Below are 20120 nucleotides of genomic sequence, written 5' to 3'. Positions count from 1 at the left end.
GAGAAACTAACAAGGTTAGCTAGCCAGCTGTACTCGTTCGCAGCGACGCCGTTTTACAAACAAAGACAACACCACAGCCACTGCTAGCTAGCCAGCTTTACCAACTAGCAGTACAGTAGAAACTAAATACATTACAACTGAACATTTTGATTAGTGTAATGTTAGCTAGCTACATAGTTGTCTTTGCTGTCTTTGCATCAAAGATAGAGGTGTAGCTTTGAGAAACTAACAAGGTTAGCTAGCCAGCTGTACTCGTTCGCAGCGACGCCGTTTTACAAACAAAGCCAACACCACAGCCACTGCTAGCTAGCCAGCTTTACCAACTAGCAGTACAGTAGAAACTAAATACATTACAACGGAACATTTTGATTAGTGTAATGTTAGCTAGCTACATAGTTGTCTTTGCTGTCTTTGCATCAAAGATAGAGGTGTAGCTTTGAGAAACTAACAAGGTTAGCTAGCCAGCTGTACTCGTTCGCAGCGACGCCGTTTTACAAACAAAGCCAACACCACAACCACTGCTAGCTAGCTAGCTTTACCAACTAGCAGTACAGTAGAAACTAAATACATTACAACGGAACGATTTGATAAGTGTAATGTTAGCTAGCTACATAGTTGTCTTTGTATCATAGATAAAGGTGTCGTACAGAGTAGCTATCGAGGTTAGCTAGCCAGCTACATTTTCAAACAAAGTCAACAATGCGGCCACTGCTAGCCAACTCTACCAGCGAGCAGTACTGTATCATTTTAGTCAACAAGATTTTTGCAACGTAAGCTTAACTTTCTGAACATTCAAGATGTGTAGTCCACTTGTGTAGCTAGCAGGACTGACTTTGTGTTAGCTAGCCAACGTTTAATCACTTCTGCGTTATGAAAGGTACTAGACACGGACACGAATGATCCATTGGTAGTTTGTTGTAACCAAGTATTGGTGCTAACCGTGTGTTATTGGATGCTAGCATGTTAGTTAGCTACGGCGTCATAGGATACGGTGCGCTGGAAGAATACTGTACCAAGTTATCTAGCTGAATAAACTAAGTTCTCCAGCAGCTTCTGGAACTGCCGGTCTGCAGCCAACAAGGCAGAGCTCCTCCGCACACTCCACTGGCTGTTGAAGCTCGCATCTGCTACAAGACCATGGTGCTTGCCTACGGAGCTGTGAGGGGAACGGCACCTCCGTACCTTCAGGCTCTGATCAGTCCCTACACCCAAAGAAGGGCACTGGGTTCATCCACCTCTGGCCTGCTCGCCTCCCTACCTCTGCGGAAGCACAGTTCCCGCTCAGCCCAGTCAAAACTGTTCGCTGCTCTGGCACCCCAATGGTGGAACAAGCTCCCTCACGACGCCAGGACAGCGGAGTCAATCACCACCTTCCGGAGACACCTGAAACCCCACCTCTTTAAGGAATACAAAGATATAGATGTACTATTGTAAAGTGGTTGTTCCACTGGATATCATAAGGTGAATGCAGCAATTTGTAAGTCGCTCTGGAAAAGAGCGTCTGCTAAATGACGTAAATGTAAATGTACAAGCCCTTAACCAACAATTCAGTTTTAAGAAAAATAAGAGTTAAGAAAATATTTACTAAATAAACAAAAAAAACGTAACACAACAAAATAACAATAACGAGGCTATATACATGGGGTACCGGTACCGAGTCAATGTGCGGGGGTACAGGTTAGTCGAGGTAATTGAGGTAATATGTACATGTAGGAAGGTGTAAAGTGACTATGCATAGATAATAAACAGCAAGTAGCAGCAGTGTAAAAAAAGGGGGGGTCGATGAAAATAGTCCAGGTAGCCATTTGATTAACTGTTCAGCAGTCTTTTGTCTTGTGGGTAGAAGCTGTTAAGGGGCCTTTTGGACCTAGACTTGGTGCTTCGGTACCACTTGCCATGCGGTAGCAGAGAGAACAATCTACGACTAGGGTGGCTGGAGTCTTTGACAATTTTTAGAGTCTTCCTCTGACACCGCCTGGTATAGAGGTCCTGGATGGCAGGAAGCTTGGCCCCAGGGATGTTCTGGGTCGTACGCACTACCCTCTGTAGCGCCTTGTGGTCGGAGGCCGAGCAGTTGCCATACCAGGCGGTGATGCAACCAGTCAGGATGCTCTCGATGGTGCAGCTGTATAACTTTTTGAAGCTCTGAGGACCCATGCCAAATCTTTTCAGTCTCCTGAAGGGGAATAGGCATTGTCGTGCCCTCTTCATGGCCGTCTTGGTGTGTTAAGAACATGATAGTTGATGCGTGATGTGGACACCAAGGAAGCTCTCGACCTGCTCCACCACAGCCCTGTCGATGTTAATGGGTGCGTGCTCGGCCCTCCTTTTCCTGTAGTCCACGATCAGCTCATTTATCTTGAACACGTTGAGGGAGAGGTTGTTGTGCTGGCACCACACTGCCAGGAGTGGACTCGTAGAGTGGACTCACTAATAATGTACTGTTCTTGTTGCAAAGTAAGGCTTTCATCCAGTCTGTATTCTTACTGCAACCAGTTTCTTTGAAGAGCTTGTACTCGCAGTCAGTCACGTTATCTTCCCATGCATGAGGCGCTGTCAAAATACAATAAGCTACATTTGGCTCAATTGACTTGACTGCTTGGATGGGCATAGGCAGGAAGGGGGAATGAAACTCACTTTACAAAAGTAATGCACGAAGCTTACATAATCTTGGTGTATCTTGTCAAAATAATTTTGCCAGAGTGTCTGTCATTTAGAAACAGTTTTCATGACTGGCTGCATGAGTTGTTCTCAACCACCCGCTCTTTCTACCATGTGTTTTATAGGATTTTTATGAATAATGAAGTAAATACTTTAATTTAATATATTTATACCATCCATCACCTCACAATTTCTGGGTTTATTTTTAAAAACAACCAAATATGAAAATATTACAAACATTATGTGTAGTGTTAGTACGCACAATGTATTTATTTTAGCTTGTAACTATAGCAGCATCGGAACTCACTATGGCAGTATCTTAGCTGTCATTGGATATGTTTATTTTTACCAAAAGAAAAAAACTTGTAAAAACTTGTTTGCATTCTATCCATATGGATTTTGAAGAAATGGGCCTATGTACGAATGTTTGTAAACAAGAGCAAAAGGTTCCAGATTCAGTCCATTTGTATTGAAAGGCCCCCAGGCCCCAACCCTATGGTTGAGGTTTGAAGAACCAGGACCTGACTGAGTCTGTCCTATTTGTAGAAAGCAGGGATGGGTTTCCATGTCCCCTGGCCCTCCCAGCCTCGCTCAGCCCCCGCCACTGATACACTGAAGAGGGTTATTTTGGTCAACGAACACAGGGGGGATGGAGATGTGATTTATACAGGCAAGCCATTTCTGTCCTACTGGCCTGGCTCACATGTCAGCCGGGGACAGCTGCAGGTCGCTAAATCCAAGTTAGGGTGAGCCATAAACTCTCACACCAACTTGTTCTAATGAAAACTAACAGGACAGGGCAGTTTTTTGATAGGAAAACACCAACGAACAGTATCCTATACATGGAAGGAAACATAGAAAGTGGAAATGACCAAGACAAAATGGAGGTGTGGGTCATTTCAGGTTTATGCTTTTTGTGCCTCACTGCCAAGACATCACATTTTGCTTATGGTGTAAAAATGCAAAGCAGCTGCTGAAGCCAGAAAGGCCCCCCTGACCTGCCGGGCCGGCCACTCTTTCAAATAAGAGAGAGGTAACTGTGAAGAGGCAAAAAGCATAACCATTTAAGAAAGACAATTCTTTATAGCCAATAATTATTTTCAGATACCTTAAATTATATGCTGTAGTATCAACTACCAAATAGTCCCTTCATGGTCTAACATACATTGGATTTCCCGACTATTAACACCACAGATCACTGGACAAGTCAGTTACTGGTTATTCATTGTTTGTGCTTCACGTTTCCCATGATGACAATTCTTATCCAAATAGTGCCACTCATCAGCTGAAGGCAGGAGCAGCTGGATCTGCTAGAATGTCAGCAGCATGTTTACTAATGCATATTAATTTGGTTGTGTTGGTAAAAGTACTGTACAGCAGAGCAAGTGGAAATGTGTTCACAAATGTGTTCAATGCAATACTGTATTTCAAATATTTTATTATGATTATTTGAAATATGAAAGTGTAGCAGAGCATGGAAATAATCCTAAATTAAGTTGCAATAAAATAAAATGGTATAGCAATAATAGACAGTATTTAACAATATATAACACATTTAGACATATACTATAATATATTGTATAACAATATATAATATATCAAACAAAATTAAGAACAATATGAACAAATAACAATTGCAAATGATGTATAACAAATCAAGGTGTCCTTGTAGTAAAATAGGCTATTTACTGTCTGCGCTAAAGATGTTTGAACACATTTTTTTTATAGTCCAGTATTATTCTTTCTGGGAGACAGTCATGTATTACTTGTCCAGACACATATTCACAAGGTTTGTGTCATTCCTATACACACTCTATGACAGAGCAACATTCAGCCGCGGGCTAATTGTTTTTTGATCGGATGGTCATGTGGCTGAAACATAATAAAAAAGTGTTTAGACTGGAAATTGACCGCAATAAGCCCAAACAGATTTAATATTTGAATAAAGCATAATCATTTCAAACCTTGATTACATTTGGAGACATTGCCCTGCGTCCGGTGCCATCTTTTGGATGAGGCGTTAAAACTGGTTTAGTGACTCTCTGTGGTCATTCAAAATCCCAACCTGGCCACATTCAATCAAGGCCACCATATCATCCCACTCATCCCTAATTGGCATATATCACTCCTCACCTCTCCACCAGATAGCTGATGTGTGATGAGCTTTCTGACACAAAAATGGTCACCGTGCATCACTGAGGTGGGTGCTACACATTGATGGTGGATGAGGTGTTTCCCCATACTATGCAAAGCGCTTTGAGTAACTCAGTTAGTAGAAAAGTGCTATATAAATCCAATCAATTATTAATTAGTAACATTTGTATACAATCACATCTCTCTATTACGTGTGGGAATACTTTGGAACATATTTCCAAAAGCGATTTCTTTTACTCAGAAAACTTGGGGGGGCAAATAAAACCACCCGCGCGCCGCATTCGGCCCGTGGGCCACCAGTTGGGGAACCCTGATGTAACAGTTGGGACCACAGGGTTGGGATTCATTCTAAAAGGAAGCAGAAGTGCCATCTCCTGGAGAAACATACCCATCCCTCTACGCATTGTTGTATTTTTCTATTAACCACATCTTTTACCTAAATCCAATTGAATGGTACACATCTTCGTTGATTTCATTTTGAATTCATGTTAGTTGACAACTCAATTAAATGTAAATCAAAACTAAACGTTGAGCTGACGTCTCAGCCCAGTGAGATGTTTGTCCAGGAGATGGAAACATCGTGCTCCAGTCCTACAAATGAAGTGCCATCCATTCAAAGTATTTGGACAGTGACCATTTTAAGTAGGTCTATTTGAACAGAGAAATGATAAATTATGTTTTTGCTCTATAAGCCTACCTCAGCGATTTGAATTGGAGATCAACAAATGAGTAAAAAAGAGCATTACATCCCCTTTTATAACAAGGGTTTTATGCATAATATGTCCCCCTATTTTAGGTAAGCATTATGCAAACAAGTACATGGACAAATATGGAAGCTGCAGATGAGGGGTGGAGCATCAGACTTGGGACAATTTTAGCGATCCCAGTGGCCCCACAGTCAAAAAACTACAACGGAAATATAGCCGTTTAGCCATGACTGTAGTTTTAGTAGAGAAGTTGTGAAACATTTTCCAATAGTTTCAGAATAATGCAGTTTAATTTTTCATTTATATTTCACTTAATGGAAAAAATATATATAATATTATGGAAAATTAAAGCATTTAATGTTCTAATTTCCAGTAAACCTGTCTAACAATTAGATGTGCTGCTCTTTGTTTGGTATTTGTGATATTTAGCATGTGGCTGAATGGTATAATAGGCTACAATTAATACCCCCTCTAGGTGGTGAAAGGCTTTCAGAGATATCAAAAACCCCTTCAGAGGTGTTGCAAGGTGGCTGCCCTCAGCCAGATTGTTCTGGAAAATGTCAATAGAGGCTGGCAACAAAGATGAAGACCCATATGGGTGAAATGCTGTTGATGGAAACTTTAGGAACATCCATAAAATTTGAAGCTATTTTCCCTCGCCTCTGAATCGTCTGAGACTTATGCCATCTGCTGGATGTGTGCACACTTACCACAACAAATGAAACTTCGAGACTCTCAACGAAGATGTCTACTTTGGCATCTTCTTTTGTCTAAAGTGTCCTTCTTATGTTCTTCTTGGTATAGGAGTTTATCAAGCGTGGAGTCGACTTTAAATATATAATTTTTGCATCTTCATGAAGGTATTCTCTTCAGCAATCATGCTTAGCCTCATATTACGTTGTGGTACATTCTTCCAGCCTATACGGGCCTTGTGTGTGTGTGTGTGTGTGTGTGTGTGTGTGTGTGTGTGTGTGTGTGTGTGTGTGTGTGTGTGTGTGTTCAGCCAGAATCCAAAAGGGCTTAATTTAGAATTGATGAGTAGACATACCTTGCACTGCCTTTGTTATCAGTTCCATCATTCTACATGGCTATTAGGTAATAGGTTATACATATGTTTTTTTTACATGATGAGTTATTGATGTGATATATACATATACACTACCGTTCAAAAGTTTGGGGTCACTTGGAAATGTCCTTGTTTTTGAACGAAAAGCACCTTTTTGTCCATTCAAATATCATTAAATTGATCAGAAATACAGTGTAGACATGTTAATGTTGTAACTGACTATTGTAGCTGGAAACGGCAGATTTTTTTATGGAATATCTACATAGGCGTACAGAGGTCCATTATCAGCAACCATCACTCCTGTGTTCCAATGGCACGTTGTGTTAGCTAATCCAAGTTTATAATTTTATTAAAGGCTGATTGATCATTAGAAACCCTTTTGCAATTATGTTAGCACAGCTGAAAACTGTTGGTCTGCTTAAACAAGCAATAAAACTGGCCTTCTTTAGACTACAGTGGCTTGCGAAAGTATTCAACCCCTTGGCATTTTTCCTATTCTGTTACCTTACAACCTGGAATTAAAATAGATTTTTGGGGGGGTTGTATCATTTGATTTACTCAACATGCCTACCACTTTGAAGATGCAAAATAATTTTGTATTGTGAAACAAACAAGAAATGAGACAAAAAAAATTGAAAACTTGAGTGTGCATAACTATTCACCCCCCCCCCAAAGTCAATACTTTGTAGAGCCACCTTTTGCAGCAATTACAGCTGCAAGTCTCTTTGGGTATGTCTCTATAAGCTTGGCACATCTAGCCACAGGGATTTTTGTCCATTTTCAAGTCAATACTGCTCCAGCTCATTGAAGTTGGATGGGTTCCGCTGGTGTACAGCAATCTTTAAGTCATACCACAGATTCTCAACTGGATTGAGGTCAGGGCTTTGACTAGGCCATTCCAAGACATTTAAATGTTTCCCCTTAAACCACTCGAGTGTTGCTTTAGCAGTATGCTTAGGGCCGTTGTCCTGCTGGAAGGTGAACCTCCGTCCCAGTCTCAAATCTCTGGAAGACTGAAACAGGTTTCCCTCAAGAATTCCCCTGTATTTAGCGCCATCCATCATTCCTTCAATTCTGACCAGTTTCCCAGTCCCTGCCGATGGTGTTCTCGGGGTAATGAGAGGTGTTGAGTTTGCGCCAGACATAGGGTATTCCTTGATGGCCAAAAAGCTAAATTTTTGTCTCATCTGACCATATTACCTTCTTCCATATGTTTGGGGAGTCTCCCACATGCCTTTTTGTGAACACCAAACATGTCCTGGCCACTCTTCCGTAAAGCCCAGCTCTGTGGAGTGTACGGCTTAAAGTGGTCCTATGGACAGATACTCCAATCTCTGCTGTGGAGCTTTGCAGCTCCTTCAGGGTTATCTTTGGTCTTTTTGTTGCCTCTGATTAATGCCCTCCTTGCCTGGTCCATGAGTTATGGTGGGCTGCCCTCTCTTGGCAGGTTTGTTGTGGTGCCATATTCTTTCTATTTTTTAATAATGGATTTAATGGTGCTCTGTGGGACATTCAAATTGTTGGATATTTTTTTATAACCCAACCCTGATCTGTACTTCTCCACAACTTTGTCCCTGACCTGTTTGGAGAGCTCCTTGGTCTTCATAGTGCCGCTTGCTTGGTGGTGTTGCTGACTCTGGGGCCTTTCAGAACAGGTGTATATATGCTGAGATCATGTGACAGATCATGTGACACTTAGATTGCACACAGGTGGACTTTATTTAACTAATTATGTGACTTCTGAAGGTAATTGGTCTCACCAGATCTTATTTACTGGCTTCATAGCAAAGGGGGTGAATACATATGCACGCACCACTTTTCCGTTTGACATTTTTTTACATTTTTGTTACAAGTAATTTTTTTCATTTCACTTCACCAATTTGGACTATTTTGTGTGTGTCCATTACATGAAAATCACATAAAAATCCATTTAAATTACAGGTTGTAATGCAACAAAATAGGAAAAATGCCAATGGGGGTGAATACTTTTGCAAGGCACTGTAGTTGAGTATCTGGAGCATCAGCATTTGTGGGTTCGATTACAGGCTCAAAATGGACAGAAACAAAATAACCTTCTTCTGAAACTCATCAGTCTATTCTTGTTCTGAGAAATTAAGGCTATTCCATGTGAGAAATTGCCAAGAAACTGAAGATCTGGTACAATGCTGTGTACTACTCCCTTCACAGAACAGCGCAAACTGGCACTAACCAGAATAGAAAAAGGAGTGGGAGGCCCCAGTGCACAACTGAGCAAGAGGACAAGTACATTACAGTGTCTAGTTTGAGAAACAGATGCCTCACAAGTCCTCAACTGGCAGCTCCATTAAATAGTACCCGCAAAACCCCAGTCTCAACGTCAACAGCGAAGAGGCGACTCTGGGATGCTGGCCTTCTAGGCAGAGTTGCAAAGAAAAAGCCATATCTCAGACTGGCCAATAAAAAGAAAAGATTAAGATGGGCAAAAGAACACAGACACTGGACAGAGGAATTCTGCTTTGCTTTCAAAAACAAGGACATTTCTACATGACCCCAAACTTTTGAACGGTAGTGTATATAAACACAAAAGTAGGTGGACAACCCTTCAAATTAGTTGATTCAGCTATTTCAGTCACACCTGTTGCTGACAGGTGTAGAAAATTGAGCACACAGACATGCAATATCCATAACCAAACATTGGCAGTAGAATGGCCAAACTGAAGAGCTCAGTGACTTTCAACATGGCACCATCATAGGATGCCACCTATCCAGCAAGTCAGTTTGTCAAATTTCTGCCCTGCTAGAGCTGCCCCGGTCAACTGTAAGTGGCTCAGCCACATTGTGGTAGGCCACAAAAGTTCACAGAATGGGACCGTCAAGTGTTGAAGCGCGTAGCGCCTAAAAATCATCTGTCCTCAGTTGCAACATTCACTACGGAATTTCAAACTGCTTCTGGAAGCAACGTCAGTACAATAACTGTTCGTCTGGAGCTTCATAAAATGGGTTTCCATGGCCGAGCAGCCACATACAAGCCTAAGATCACCATGTGCAAAGCCAAGCATTGGCTAAAGTCATGTAAAGCTCGGCGCCATTGGACTCTGGAGCAGTGGAAACGTGTTCACTGGAGTGATGAATCACGCTTCACCATCTTACAGTTCGACAGACGAATCTTGGTTTGGGGGATGCCAGGAGAATACTAACAGCCCCAATGCATAACGTTTGGTGGAGGAGTAATATTGGTCTGGGGCTATTTTTCATGGTTCGGGCTAGGCCCATTAGTTCCAGTGAAGGGAAATATTAATACTACAGCATTCAATGACATTCTAGACGATTCTGAGCTTCCTACTTCGTGGCAACAGTTTGGGGAAGGCCCTTTCCTGTTTCAGCATGCACAAAGCGAGGTCCATACTGAAATGGTTTGTCGAGATTGGTGTGGAAGAACTTGACTGGCCTACACTGAACCCTGAACTCCACCCCATCAAACACCTTTGGGATGAATTGGAACGCTGACTGCGAGCCAAGCCTAATCGGCCAACATCAATGCCCGACCTCACTAATGCTCTTGTGGCTGAATGGAAGCAATGTTTCAACATCTAGTGACGAAGCCTTCCCAGAAGAGTGGAGGCTGTTATAGCAGCACAGGGGGGACCAACTCCATAATAATGCCCATGATTTTGGAATGAACTGTTTGATGAGCAGGTGTCCACGTACTTTTGGTCATGTAGTATGAGTGTACAAAACATTAAGAGCACATTCCTAATAATGAGTGGCACTCGCTTTTGTCTTGCCCATTCACCCTCCGAATGGCACACATACACAATCCATGTCTCAATAGTCTCAAAGCTGTCCCTTCATCTATAATGATTGAAGTAGATTCAACCTGTTTAGTCTTTGCCATGGAAAGAGCAGGTCTTCCTTATTAACTTATTTCAATTGACTGATTTCCTTATATGAACTTTACCTCAATAAAATATTTGAAATTGTTGCATGTTGCATTTATATTTTTGTTCAGTGTATAATACATACATACATACAGTATATAGTGTACATACATACATACATACATACATACATACATACATACATACATACATACATACATACATACATACATACATACATACATGCTTGCATACAAATAAAGAACACAAATCATAAAACATTTTAGTGCTGATATCATGCTTTATTAAATCAAGGGGAGGTTGCATTTAATTCTACAATTCTAATTTAAATCAAACGAAAGTGCAGGGCAGAACAGTTAATACATTTGGTTTTCTTTTAATTTTAACACAGCAGTTGTTGTCGCTGTGGTACACTTGCTTGATGTTTGCCCTAACACCTGACAAGGTGAAATTCTAAAGCTAACACACAAAGGTAACGCACTCAAGCAAACCTCCAAGAGATGGCTCTGATTCTGCAAAAAAAGTGCCTGATGGACTTTCAATTTTTAATGGCCAGGTTGATGTTGTTCAGAAAATCAATCAAGCAGTCATTTGCCAGAAACAGAGCACACAAAAAAAAACATTTCAGCTCAAGTGCAGGCCGCTTGCACGTTGAGCATGTCATTAAAATGGTGGTTATGACATAGTCAGTCTGAACACAAGACCTAGTTGTGCTACTTACATGAGGGTTTATGCAAACACCACTCAGGGTCTTATGATCATGTTACAATTCATTGGAGTATGATAATAACACTGCAGGTAATAACATACAGTGTCTAACATCTCGTCTCTCTGATTAAGTATAAACTTCAACAGGGAGCCTCTCTACCTGTTGAGGAAATCTTAAGACTTCAACTTTTTGTTGAGGCACATAGTTTAGTTTCAGGTTTAACAGGGTATTCGTTTCATGCGAAACTTTCTCCTTTTAAACATTTCAGTTCCATTTGTTTTAGTTAATATTGTCATAAATAACAATTCATACATTTTCCATAACCGTTAAATCCGGCTATATACATTATGTACATGTCACAGAAAAATGGATCAAAAATCCTAAGTCATAATTATCCAATATGGCACATTTTATAACAACTTTAGACTTTAGTCTAGTTTGGAATAAATTAATGTCATGTTTGGTATAAAAATAGTTCATATTTACAATAACAGAAATCCAGGTCTTTATCAAGTAAGATTATTTTTTGTTAAATTAATAAATAAAAAGCATTGAAGTTGGGAAAGGGGAGGATAGAAATATTTTGACTGTTTTTTTTTTTATGATCGAATGCTTACAGTTACTGTTGCAGTGTCAGATCCAAAGTCATTGTACAGTTTGAGGGTGTACACTCCAGCATCCTCCTCTTTCACACTGGTGATGATGAGTGTAGTGAGGTCCTCTGAGGTCTCGATGTGGAACCTACTGCCATGCTCCTCACCAGGCAAGGTTTTTCCACAGCGGGACCATTCGATGTTAGGTGTGGGCTCTCCGGAGAAAGCACATGCTACGGTGAGAACCTTCCCAAGTTCAATGGTTATATCCTCTGGGAGAGCTTCAATTCTTGGTGCACCTGTTGCACCTTTTAGAGAAAAGACAAAAAAATACTTAGACAACTACACCACTACAAATATGGGTAATATTTTACTTAAAGGGGCAATCCGAAGTTGAAACAATTAAAATGTTCCCCTGTTTCAGTAAAAAGCTGAGGGATGGAGAAATTGAACCACTCTCAAATTCATAGACAGTGCTATGGATGCAAGGACTGACCATCCATGATATCAAAATTATATTTTTAACTAGATTTTATAGTGATATAGTGTTTGTTTACATTTACATTGTTTAAAAACATTGGAGTAAAACAAGTTTCTATTTTGGATTCTGGTGAGGTATGACAGTTGAACTAAGCTCATGAGGCATTTATAAGTTATATTCTTCAAGAATCAATGGGTACATATCATTAATTTATAAGTCCAAAACTGTATGTAGCAGCTGCAGATTGCTTGTTTAAAGCCTGAAGGTATAATGCACTATGATGCGGCTATAATGCATTGTAAGACTTGTATGTCATAAGCATGTATGAGATACTCACCTAGCATACCCTGTGCAATGGATCTCATGGAGGACCCCTCCAGGTGAGAGTGACTCATCATTTCGGTCATACTGCTGGAGCTCATGGCATGGGAAGATGTCATGGAAGACATGCTAGATAGTGACATGGTTTCCATCTGCATTTCAGCAGCCATGGCAGCCATGCTAGACATACTGGCCATACTGGAGCTGCTGAAAGAGGTCTCCTGATGCATAGAAGAAGAAGCCATGTGGGCTGATTGGGAAGAGAAGCTTTCCTGCATGCTACTAAGAGCAGCACTCTCCCCCATCATCATCTGAGCTCCTCCGTGGATTTCTTTCTTAATGACCTGTTCTGAACTTGCATGGGAAGCCATAGCCATAGATGCCTCTTTTTGACTCATTGTTACTTGTTTGGTTTTCACTGAAATAGACGAAAAGAGACAGGGAACCACTAGAAACATGCATGTACAAACTTGTATAGAATTGGTACAGAATTGAGTTTAGTCAAAATACTTTTTTATGGCAGAACTTACCTTTCATGGCCATGTGTTGCTGCTCATAAGCTGTGACTTTTGTGTAGATGGATTGGAACACTTGGCCGACAAATGAGAATGAAGATTTAGCAGAGACTCCTCCTTCTGCGATGAGCTCACAGGAGTATTCTCCCTGGTCTTTCTCAGAGAGGTCATTGATAATGAGGGAACAATGTCCATCCACAGACATGTGGAACTCATAGTGACTGCTCTGTGTCAGTTTCACTCCATTCCTGTACCACACAACTTCTTTCACGCTGCTTTCAGATACACAGGACATTCTCACTTTGTCTTTTGAGGTTTCGGCTGTGAGTTGGTGGACAATCTTTGGAGCTTTAGGAGTTGGGGATTTCACAGTTAGTGGGGATTTGATTCTCTTAGGTGAAGTGATTGGTTCAGGAGACTTGACTTGGGGAGGTGACTTCGCTCCTTTTGGTTCAGGAGACTTGACTTGGGGAGGTGACCTCACTCCTTTTGGTTCAGGAGACTTGGCAGGGGGAGGGGACTTCACCCTTGGAGGCGATACAACTGGTTCAGGAGACTTGACCCTGGGAGTTGATTTTACTCCCTTTGGCGACATGATTGGCTCAGGAGACTTGACTTGGGGAGGGGACTTCACCCTTGGAGGCGATACAACTGGTTCAGGAGACTTGACCCTGGGAGGTGATTTTACTCCCTTTGGCGACATGATTGGCTCAGGAGACTTGACTTGGGGAGGGGACTTCACCCTTGGAGGCGATACAACTGGTTCAGGAGACTTGACCCTGGGAGGTGATTTCACTCCCTTTGGCGACATGACTGGCTCAGGAGACTTGACTGGGGGAGGGGACTTCACCCTTGGAGGCGAAGTAATTGGTTCAGGAGACTTGATTGATGGGGTTGGCGACTTCCCACTAGCGGGTGACATGATTGGTTCAGGAGACTTGATTGATGAGGTAGGGGTTGGGGGAACACTGGGAGGCGAAGCTACTCGTTCAGGAGACTTGAATCCAGGCTCTGGTGACTTCACTGAGACAACAACCTCCTCTTCAACAATTGCTCTGAAAATAGTCAGGCTAAACCGAGTCTCTTGTCTGCCCTCAGCATTCTCAACCACCAGTGTGTAGCTTCCTTCATCAGAAGATTGGACAGAGGAAATTTCAAAGGTAGACTTGTACTGCGTGGTTGACACCATACGATGATGAGAGGATATAATGACTTGTCCCTCATGCATCCATGTAACACATGGTGCTGGTTCGCCATCAATGTCACAAGTGAATTGAGCAGTCTCTCCCTCATTAACTGTTATAGACTGTGGTTTAGTTATTATTCTGGCTGCCTGAGTCGACTTGACTTTATGAACAGTCACTTGCTCAACTTCTGACACCTCCATAGCCCTAATTTTTGTTTCAGATGAAGCATATGTTTCTGATGATGCGTATCTTTCAGACGATGCATGTCTTTCACCCGACAAGTATCTTTTAGTCAATCCAAACTTTCCAGAAGATGCTGATGATAAGGATGCTGCAGATGATAAGTATTCAGTTGATGCATACTTAGCGGATGCAGCATATTTTTCAGATGCAGATACAAATCGTTCAGATGTATCATATCTTTCATATGTTTCACGTGTTTCAGTTAACTTTGATTTACTTTCTTTCACCTCCATGTGTGATGCTGAGGAGGAAGCTGCCTTGAAAGATGATATGTGGTAATGGTCTGTCTTTGTGATATCAGGAACAAATGGTTGTGGAGCCTCCTCATCTTTACGACGTGATGTATATGTGGAGAATTCACCTTCAGAAACATCAAGGATACCATAGTCGGACGCTTCTCCCTTTGAGTTTGAGCAAACAACACGGTACGTGCCACTGTCCTCTGCCTGACAATCACAGATCTGTATAGACAGCACTCCACTCATGTTTGTGAAGCGGAACTTCTCACTTTGTTGAATCAGTTGTCCATTGTGGAACCACTGGATCTCAGCCTCAGGCTTCGCTTGGACATTCAGAGTGAACTTTGTATTCTGACCACATGGGACGCGATGGGAACGCATTCTCACGGTCACACGTGGGGCGTGGTCGAGGCTGAAGGGTGTTTGTGTCACTGTCTGGTACTTGCGCTCAGATTTCAGTGCAGCCTTTCTTGACTCGTATCTGGACATGATGTCGAATCTGGTTGACCTCTCAAATCTTGAGGTTGAGCGGGAGGATCTCTCAGCTGAAGCTGGGGGGCTGGGGGAGTGTGGACGCGTCCTCTCAGGGGTGGGTGATCTCCTTTCCACAATCTCCTCTGGCTCTAGAGGACATGGGCGAGGAGCTCTTATCAGCTCAGAAACAGGGCGCATCAGCTCAATGTATGTAGGAGACAGTGATCTTCTCCTCCTCATGAACTGTGAAACTTCTGTTCTCTTGACCTTGTGCTCGGTTACTTGTGATACTTCTCTTCTTGCAACATGTTTCTTTGCTTCATGACGCAGGGCAGATAACTCGAACCGGACAGGGCTGCTTTGTGGGGAGGCAGAGAAGCCAAGTTCAAGCTCCTCGTCAAGTTGGAGCCTTTCCTCCTCAGCTTTCTTCATTGAGAGGTAATCGTCAATGGGCTGCAGAAGCTCTTCATCACTCATATCACCCAGGGAGCGTCTTCTTGACCTGAAGGATGCCTCTGATCCAGGAGAAGGTGACCGTCTTGCTGGTCTTACTGTTTCCAAGTCATCTTGTGTGAGCTTTGGAATACGCCATCTAGGCCTATACTGGTCAGTAATTCTAGGAAGGGGCATGACATAGAATTGCTCCCACCTGGAGAGACGAATGCGTTTCTGTCTCTTCTGTACAATCTTCTCCATCCGCTCAGGCATTTCATACTGATCTCTGAGTTTCTTGTACCACTTCATGTCAGACAAAGGTACAAAGTGTTTAATCAACAGGTCTTCATCCAGAGCACTTGCATCATGGACACGTGGCTCAGGAATTTTATATGGCATGCAAAGTTTCCTTTCCTCGATCTTTACGAATGGTTTTTCTTCTGTGATATCAAATTCACCCTCGCAGTGTTTGGTGCTCACTCCTGGCTTGTATATGTCTGCAGCGTGTTTCAAAGCCTCTTGAGCCGCTTGGTTGAATCCAGTAACTTCCGTGGTGGAAAGGCATTGTGCCATTTTCAGTGTCTTGTCAATTTGTTTTTGAACATACTTCTGTTGTTCCGCCTCATTCTTATATTCTCTTCTTTTATATGTAATGCGGTCCACCTTCAGTGTGGCCTGGCAACACACTGATCCAACACAGTTTGTTGCGGTAACTTTGTAAAGACCTGAATCCTCAACAAGAGTTTCTCTGATATGCAGAACGTGATAGTCTACATCCTCTTGGACAACTGCGATTTGTTGGTTGAATTCCAATGGCCTGCCATCCTTCTCCCACTTCAGGGTTGGTGCAGGTGTTCCAGAGACCCTCAAGTCAAAACGGACACTATGGCCCTCTACACACTCCACGTTAGCCAACAGCCGTTTGAACATTGGCCTCATGGTGTCTTCACTAACAGGGTGAGGTGTCACTGTCAGACGTGCTGTGCAACTGTCTTCTCCAAACCTGTTGTGGGCCATAACAGTATATTCATCATCATCATCAAGTTTAAGATTGTGTATCATCAATTGATAAAGACCCTTGTCACTAATGAAAGTGTACTTCTTATCATCTCGTTTGATTTTTTGTCCAGCCTTCAACCATGTTACTGTTGGCTCTGGATGCACTGTTATGGTTACACCGAAACGAACATCTTCACCGATGTAAGCAGTGCGGTTGTACAGAGGCAGAGTGAACTCTGGTGGTCTCTGCATAAGTCTTTGCTTATCAAGCTTTCTCTTCTTTGTGAGTGAGCGTCCAATAAAGTGTTCACGATAGCATCTCACAGTTTCGACGAAGAGTTCTCCATAGGCACTATCTTCACCATCCTGACTGACAACTTTGCATCTGTAGACACCATCATCAGATGTTTCAATTTCCTTGACGTAGATGCTAGCAACTCCTTTGAAGTAGCTGATTTCATATTTGTGACTTGCTGTTAACTGGCGGGTGCCAAAGTACCAAATTGCTTTTGTGGTTTCGTCATAGTTTTCAATGTTGCAAACAAATCTGACATGCCCACCTTCCTCTGAAGATCCATGCATGACTGGACCGGCTCTCAGACCTTCTGCAGGGTACGCAATCTTGACTTTGCCAACTGCATAACCTCTGTAACTCCTGAATCCACCACCAAAAGCAACACGCGCTGCTGAGACGATTGTCTCTCTGTCTTTCTTCACCAGCGTCTGGTAGTATCTTCTGTGCCTCAATGTTTTGATAGTCTTTGTGCTGAGGTGTTCCAGCTTCAACCTAAGCCAAGAATGTTCCAAAGCTTCATGAGCAGTCATACGTTTCTTCAGGTCTTTACATAGAAGTCTGTCACAGAAGTCCATACCTTCGATGCTGGTCTCTTTGAAGGCCTCACTGTCAAAGATGTATTCTGCATTTGAGATATTTTCAATCATTTTTGTGGTTGATTCTGCTGCGAAGGGGTTAAGTCCACTGAGGAGCACATAGGTTAGCACACCAACTGACCACATGTCAGTTGCAGTGCTGACAAGACCATGACAGTGGACTTCAGGTGCACAGTACTCTGGTGCAGTGAAATTGATTCTGATATTTTCTCCAGGAGTCAGTAATCTAGCCTGGCCCATTTCAATAATTTTGATGTTTGTGCTCTTTCTTGTGGTGTAGACAATGTTGTCAGGTTTGATTTCAAAATGAGCATAGTTGAGTTTGTGCAAGAACTTCAGAGCTGAGCACACCTGTCTCAGGTACCTAACAATCTCCAGTTCTGAGAGCTCAAAGTTGCCTGTGCCAAGTCGTTCAAAGATGTCCACGCCTGAGATAAACTCGTAGATCAAGACCATTTCTTCCAAACTGTCAAAGGACTCGTGTAGGTACATGAAGTTCTTGTGTTTAGCAAGATTGAGTGTCTCAATTTCCCTAGCAGCTAGCTCCTGATCAGTACCTTTAATCTTGATAAACTTGGCCATGAATGTCTTCTTGGACTTGTTTTCAACACAGCGATGAACAACGCCAAATGTTCCGGCACGTGCCAGCTCTTCAGATATTGTGTATTGGGCAGCTACCATCTTGATCTTTGATGAATGTGGAGCCTCTTCTTTGGTGATTTCTCGATCTTCATCAACTTCTTCATCGTAGTTTCTGATAACAGATTTATCCTCTATTGTTGTAACAGGCTCAGTTGATTCAGAAAGATCGCTCCGACCAAACTGGTTCTCCGCAATGACACGGAACTGGTACTTTGTCTTGCCAAACAGAGCGATCATGGTGTATTTAGGCTCGTTGGTTTTACCAGCGAGGATCCACCTGTCGCCTGATGTGGGGCACTTCTGGATAATGTAGTTGATGATAGGGCTTCCGCCATCTTTTTCAGGAGGAGTCCAGGTTAGAGTGATAGAATCTCTAGTGATTTCACTGACTTTAATGCCCTTAGGAGGATCTGGTACATCTGCCACGGCAACTTCAATGGTCTGTTTGTCAACTCCGAATCTGTTCTTGGCAGTGATTACATAGTAACCTGTATCCTTCTTCTGAACTCCTTTAGGAAAGACGAGTGAAGTAAATGATCTTGTGACAATCACTTGAGTGTGGGCAGATGATCCCATGATCTCTGGTCCCTTCTGCCATTGGATTTGAGGGTCGGGTTTGCCACTGATTGGAATCTTAATGGTAACCACTTCACCCTTGACAGCATGGACTGCCCCCATGCCTTGCAGTTCTAGAGGTAGGTGGATCTTGGCAGGAACTGGAAGTAGACAGAAGATAAAGAATATACATTATTTCAGTATATCAATTCTTAACAAATGCAAATAAAATGCAAACTGACCTACATTTGTTCTGAAATGTAAGGGATTTCAAACTTTTTTAAATAAAAATGTATATGTTTAACACAACATTTCCTCTTTTCAACAGCCTATAATTTTTTTACCTTCAACAGTCAGATTCACTGTTGTAGAGATAGATCCTCCTTGGTTTGTTGCCCTGACTTGATAGACACCTGTGTCACTGTCCTCAGCATTAGCAATAATAAGTTGGTAATAGCCTCCCTTGAATTCTTGCAATTTGATTTTGATTCCATCTGAAACAATTTCTTTGCCATTCTTGTACCATTTCACGGCAGGGATGGGATGTCCAACAATTTTGGTGACAAATGTAGCATTGGATTTAAACTTCACAATCATGTCTGGTCTCATTTCCTCTCTGAAGACAGGAGGTTTCATTGTGAGACCTGATTTGGGAATGATGGCCTCTGACACCTCACTCCAATCACTCTCACCACCCATGTTTTCACATTTCACACGGAACTCATACTCAAAGCCCTCAAGAAGGCCTTTTACAGAGAAATGTGTCTCGTGGATTTCATTGGATGTACAAGCGATCCATTTGTTCTGTTTCTTCTCTCGTTTATCCAGGAAATAGTTATTTATCTTTGCACCTCCATCGTCTTTTGGCGGTTTCCAGAACACAAGACAAGAATCCTTGGTCACTTCTGTGACAACAGGTTGCATGGGAATTCCAGGTTTTTCTGAGGAACAAACAATGAGATCGATCTTATAGAAGTGCATTATTCTCTTAATCGTTACAGTAAACATTATCTATTTGCTATATTTATCACTGTCAGCAAGCATACTTACCGAATGGACTCTTGATAATGAGAACACTTGGAACCTCAAGTGCCTCACTGACTCCATACTGGTTCTGAGCAGAAACACGGAAGTAGTATCCAGCATTTTCAATCAGATTTGGAATCCTGCAAGTGTTTCCTGAGACTGACGATGACACCAGATGCCACTGCTCGCCTTCCTTTGCTTCTCGTTTCTCCACAATGTAATTGGTGATCATTGATCCACCGTCATCCTTCGGTGGTTTCCAGCTGATGATCACTGCGCTCTTCAATACAGCATCAACAACAATAGGCCCCTCGGGTTTGGTAGGTTTATCTGAAAACAAAGCA

General features: G+C 42.2%; 1 protein-coding gene across 1 annotated transcript in view; it reads right to left on the bottom strand.

Annotated features, from left to right (window-relative positions):
• Nucleotides 1–10726: 10726 nt before the first annotated feature.
• LOC106582275 (titin) overlaps nt 10727–20120 on the bottom strand; it is a 186521-nt gene continuing 177127 nt past the window's right edge. The window contains exons 198-202 of the mRNA XM_014165183.2: nt 19801–20106; nt 19095–19691; nt 13101–18911; nt 12587–12988; nt 10727–12076 (exon numbers count right to left, since the gene is read on the bottom strand). Of these exons, the coding sequence (XP_014020658.2) occupies nt 11775–12076; nt 12587–12988; nt 13101–18911; nt 19095–19691; nt 19801–20106 (7418 nt within the window). The 3' untranslated portion in view covers nt 10727–11774. The remainder of the gene's footprint in view (nt 12077–12586; nt 12989–13100; nt 18912–19094; nt 19692–19800; nt 20107–20120) is intronic.

The sequence above is a fragment of the Salmo salar genome, chromosome ssa21, assembly GCF_905237065.1.
Source record: "Salmo salar chromosome ssa21, Ssal_v3.1, whole genome shotgun sequence".
NCBI classification, from domain to species: Eukaryota; Metazoa; Chordata; class Actinopteri; order Salmoniformes; family Salmonidae; genus Salmo; species Salmo salar.
The sequence above is the reverse complement of the archived record's forward strand: the minus strand, read 5'-3'. Positions and strand labels throughout refer to the sequence as shown.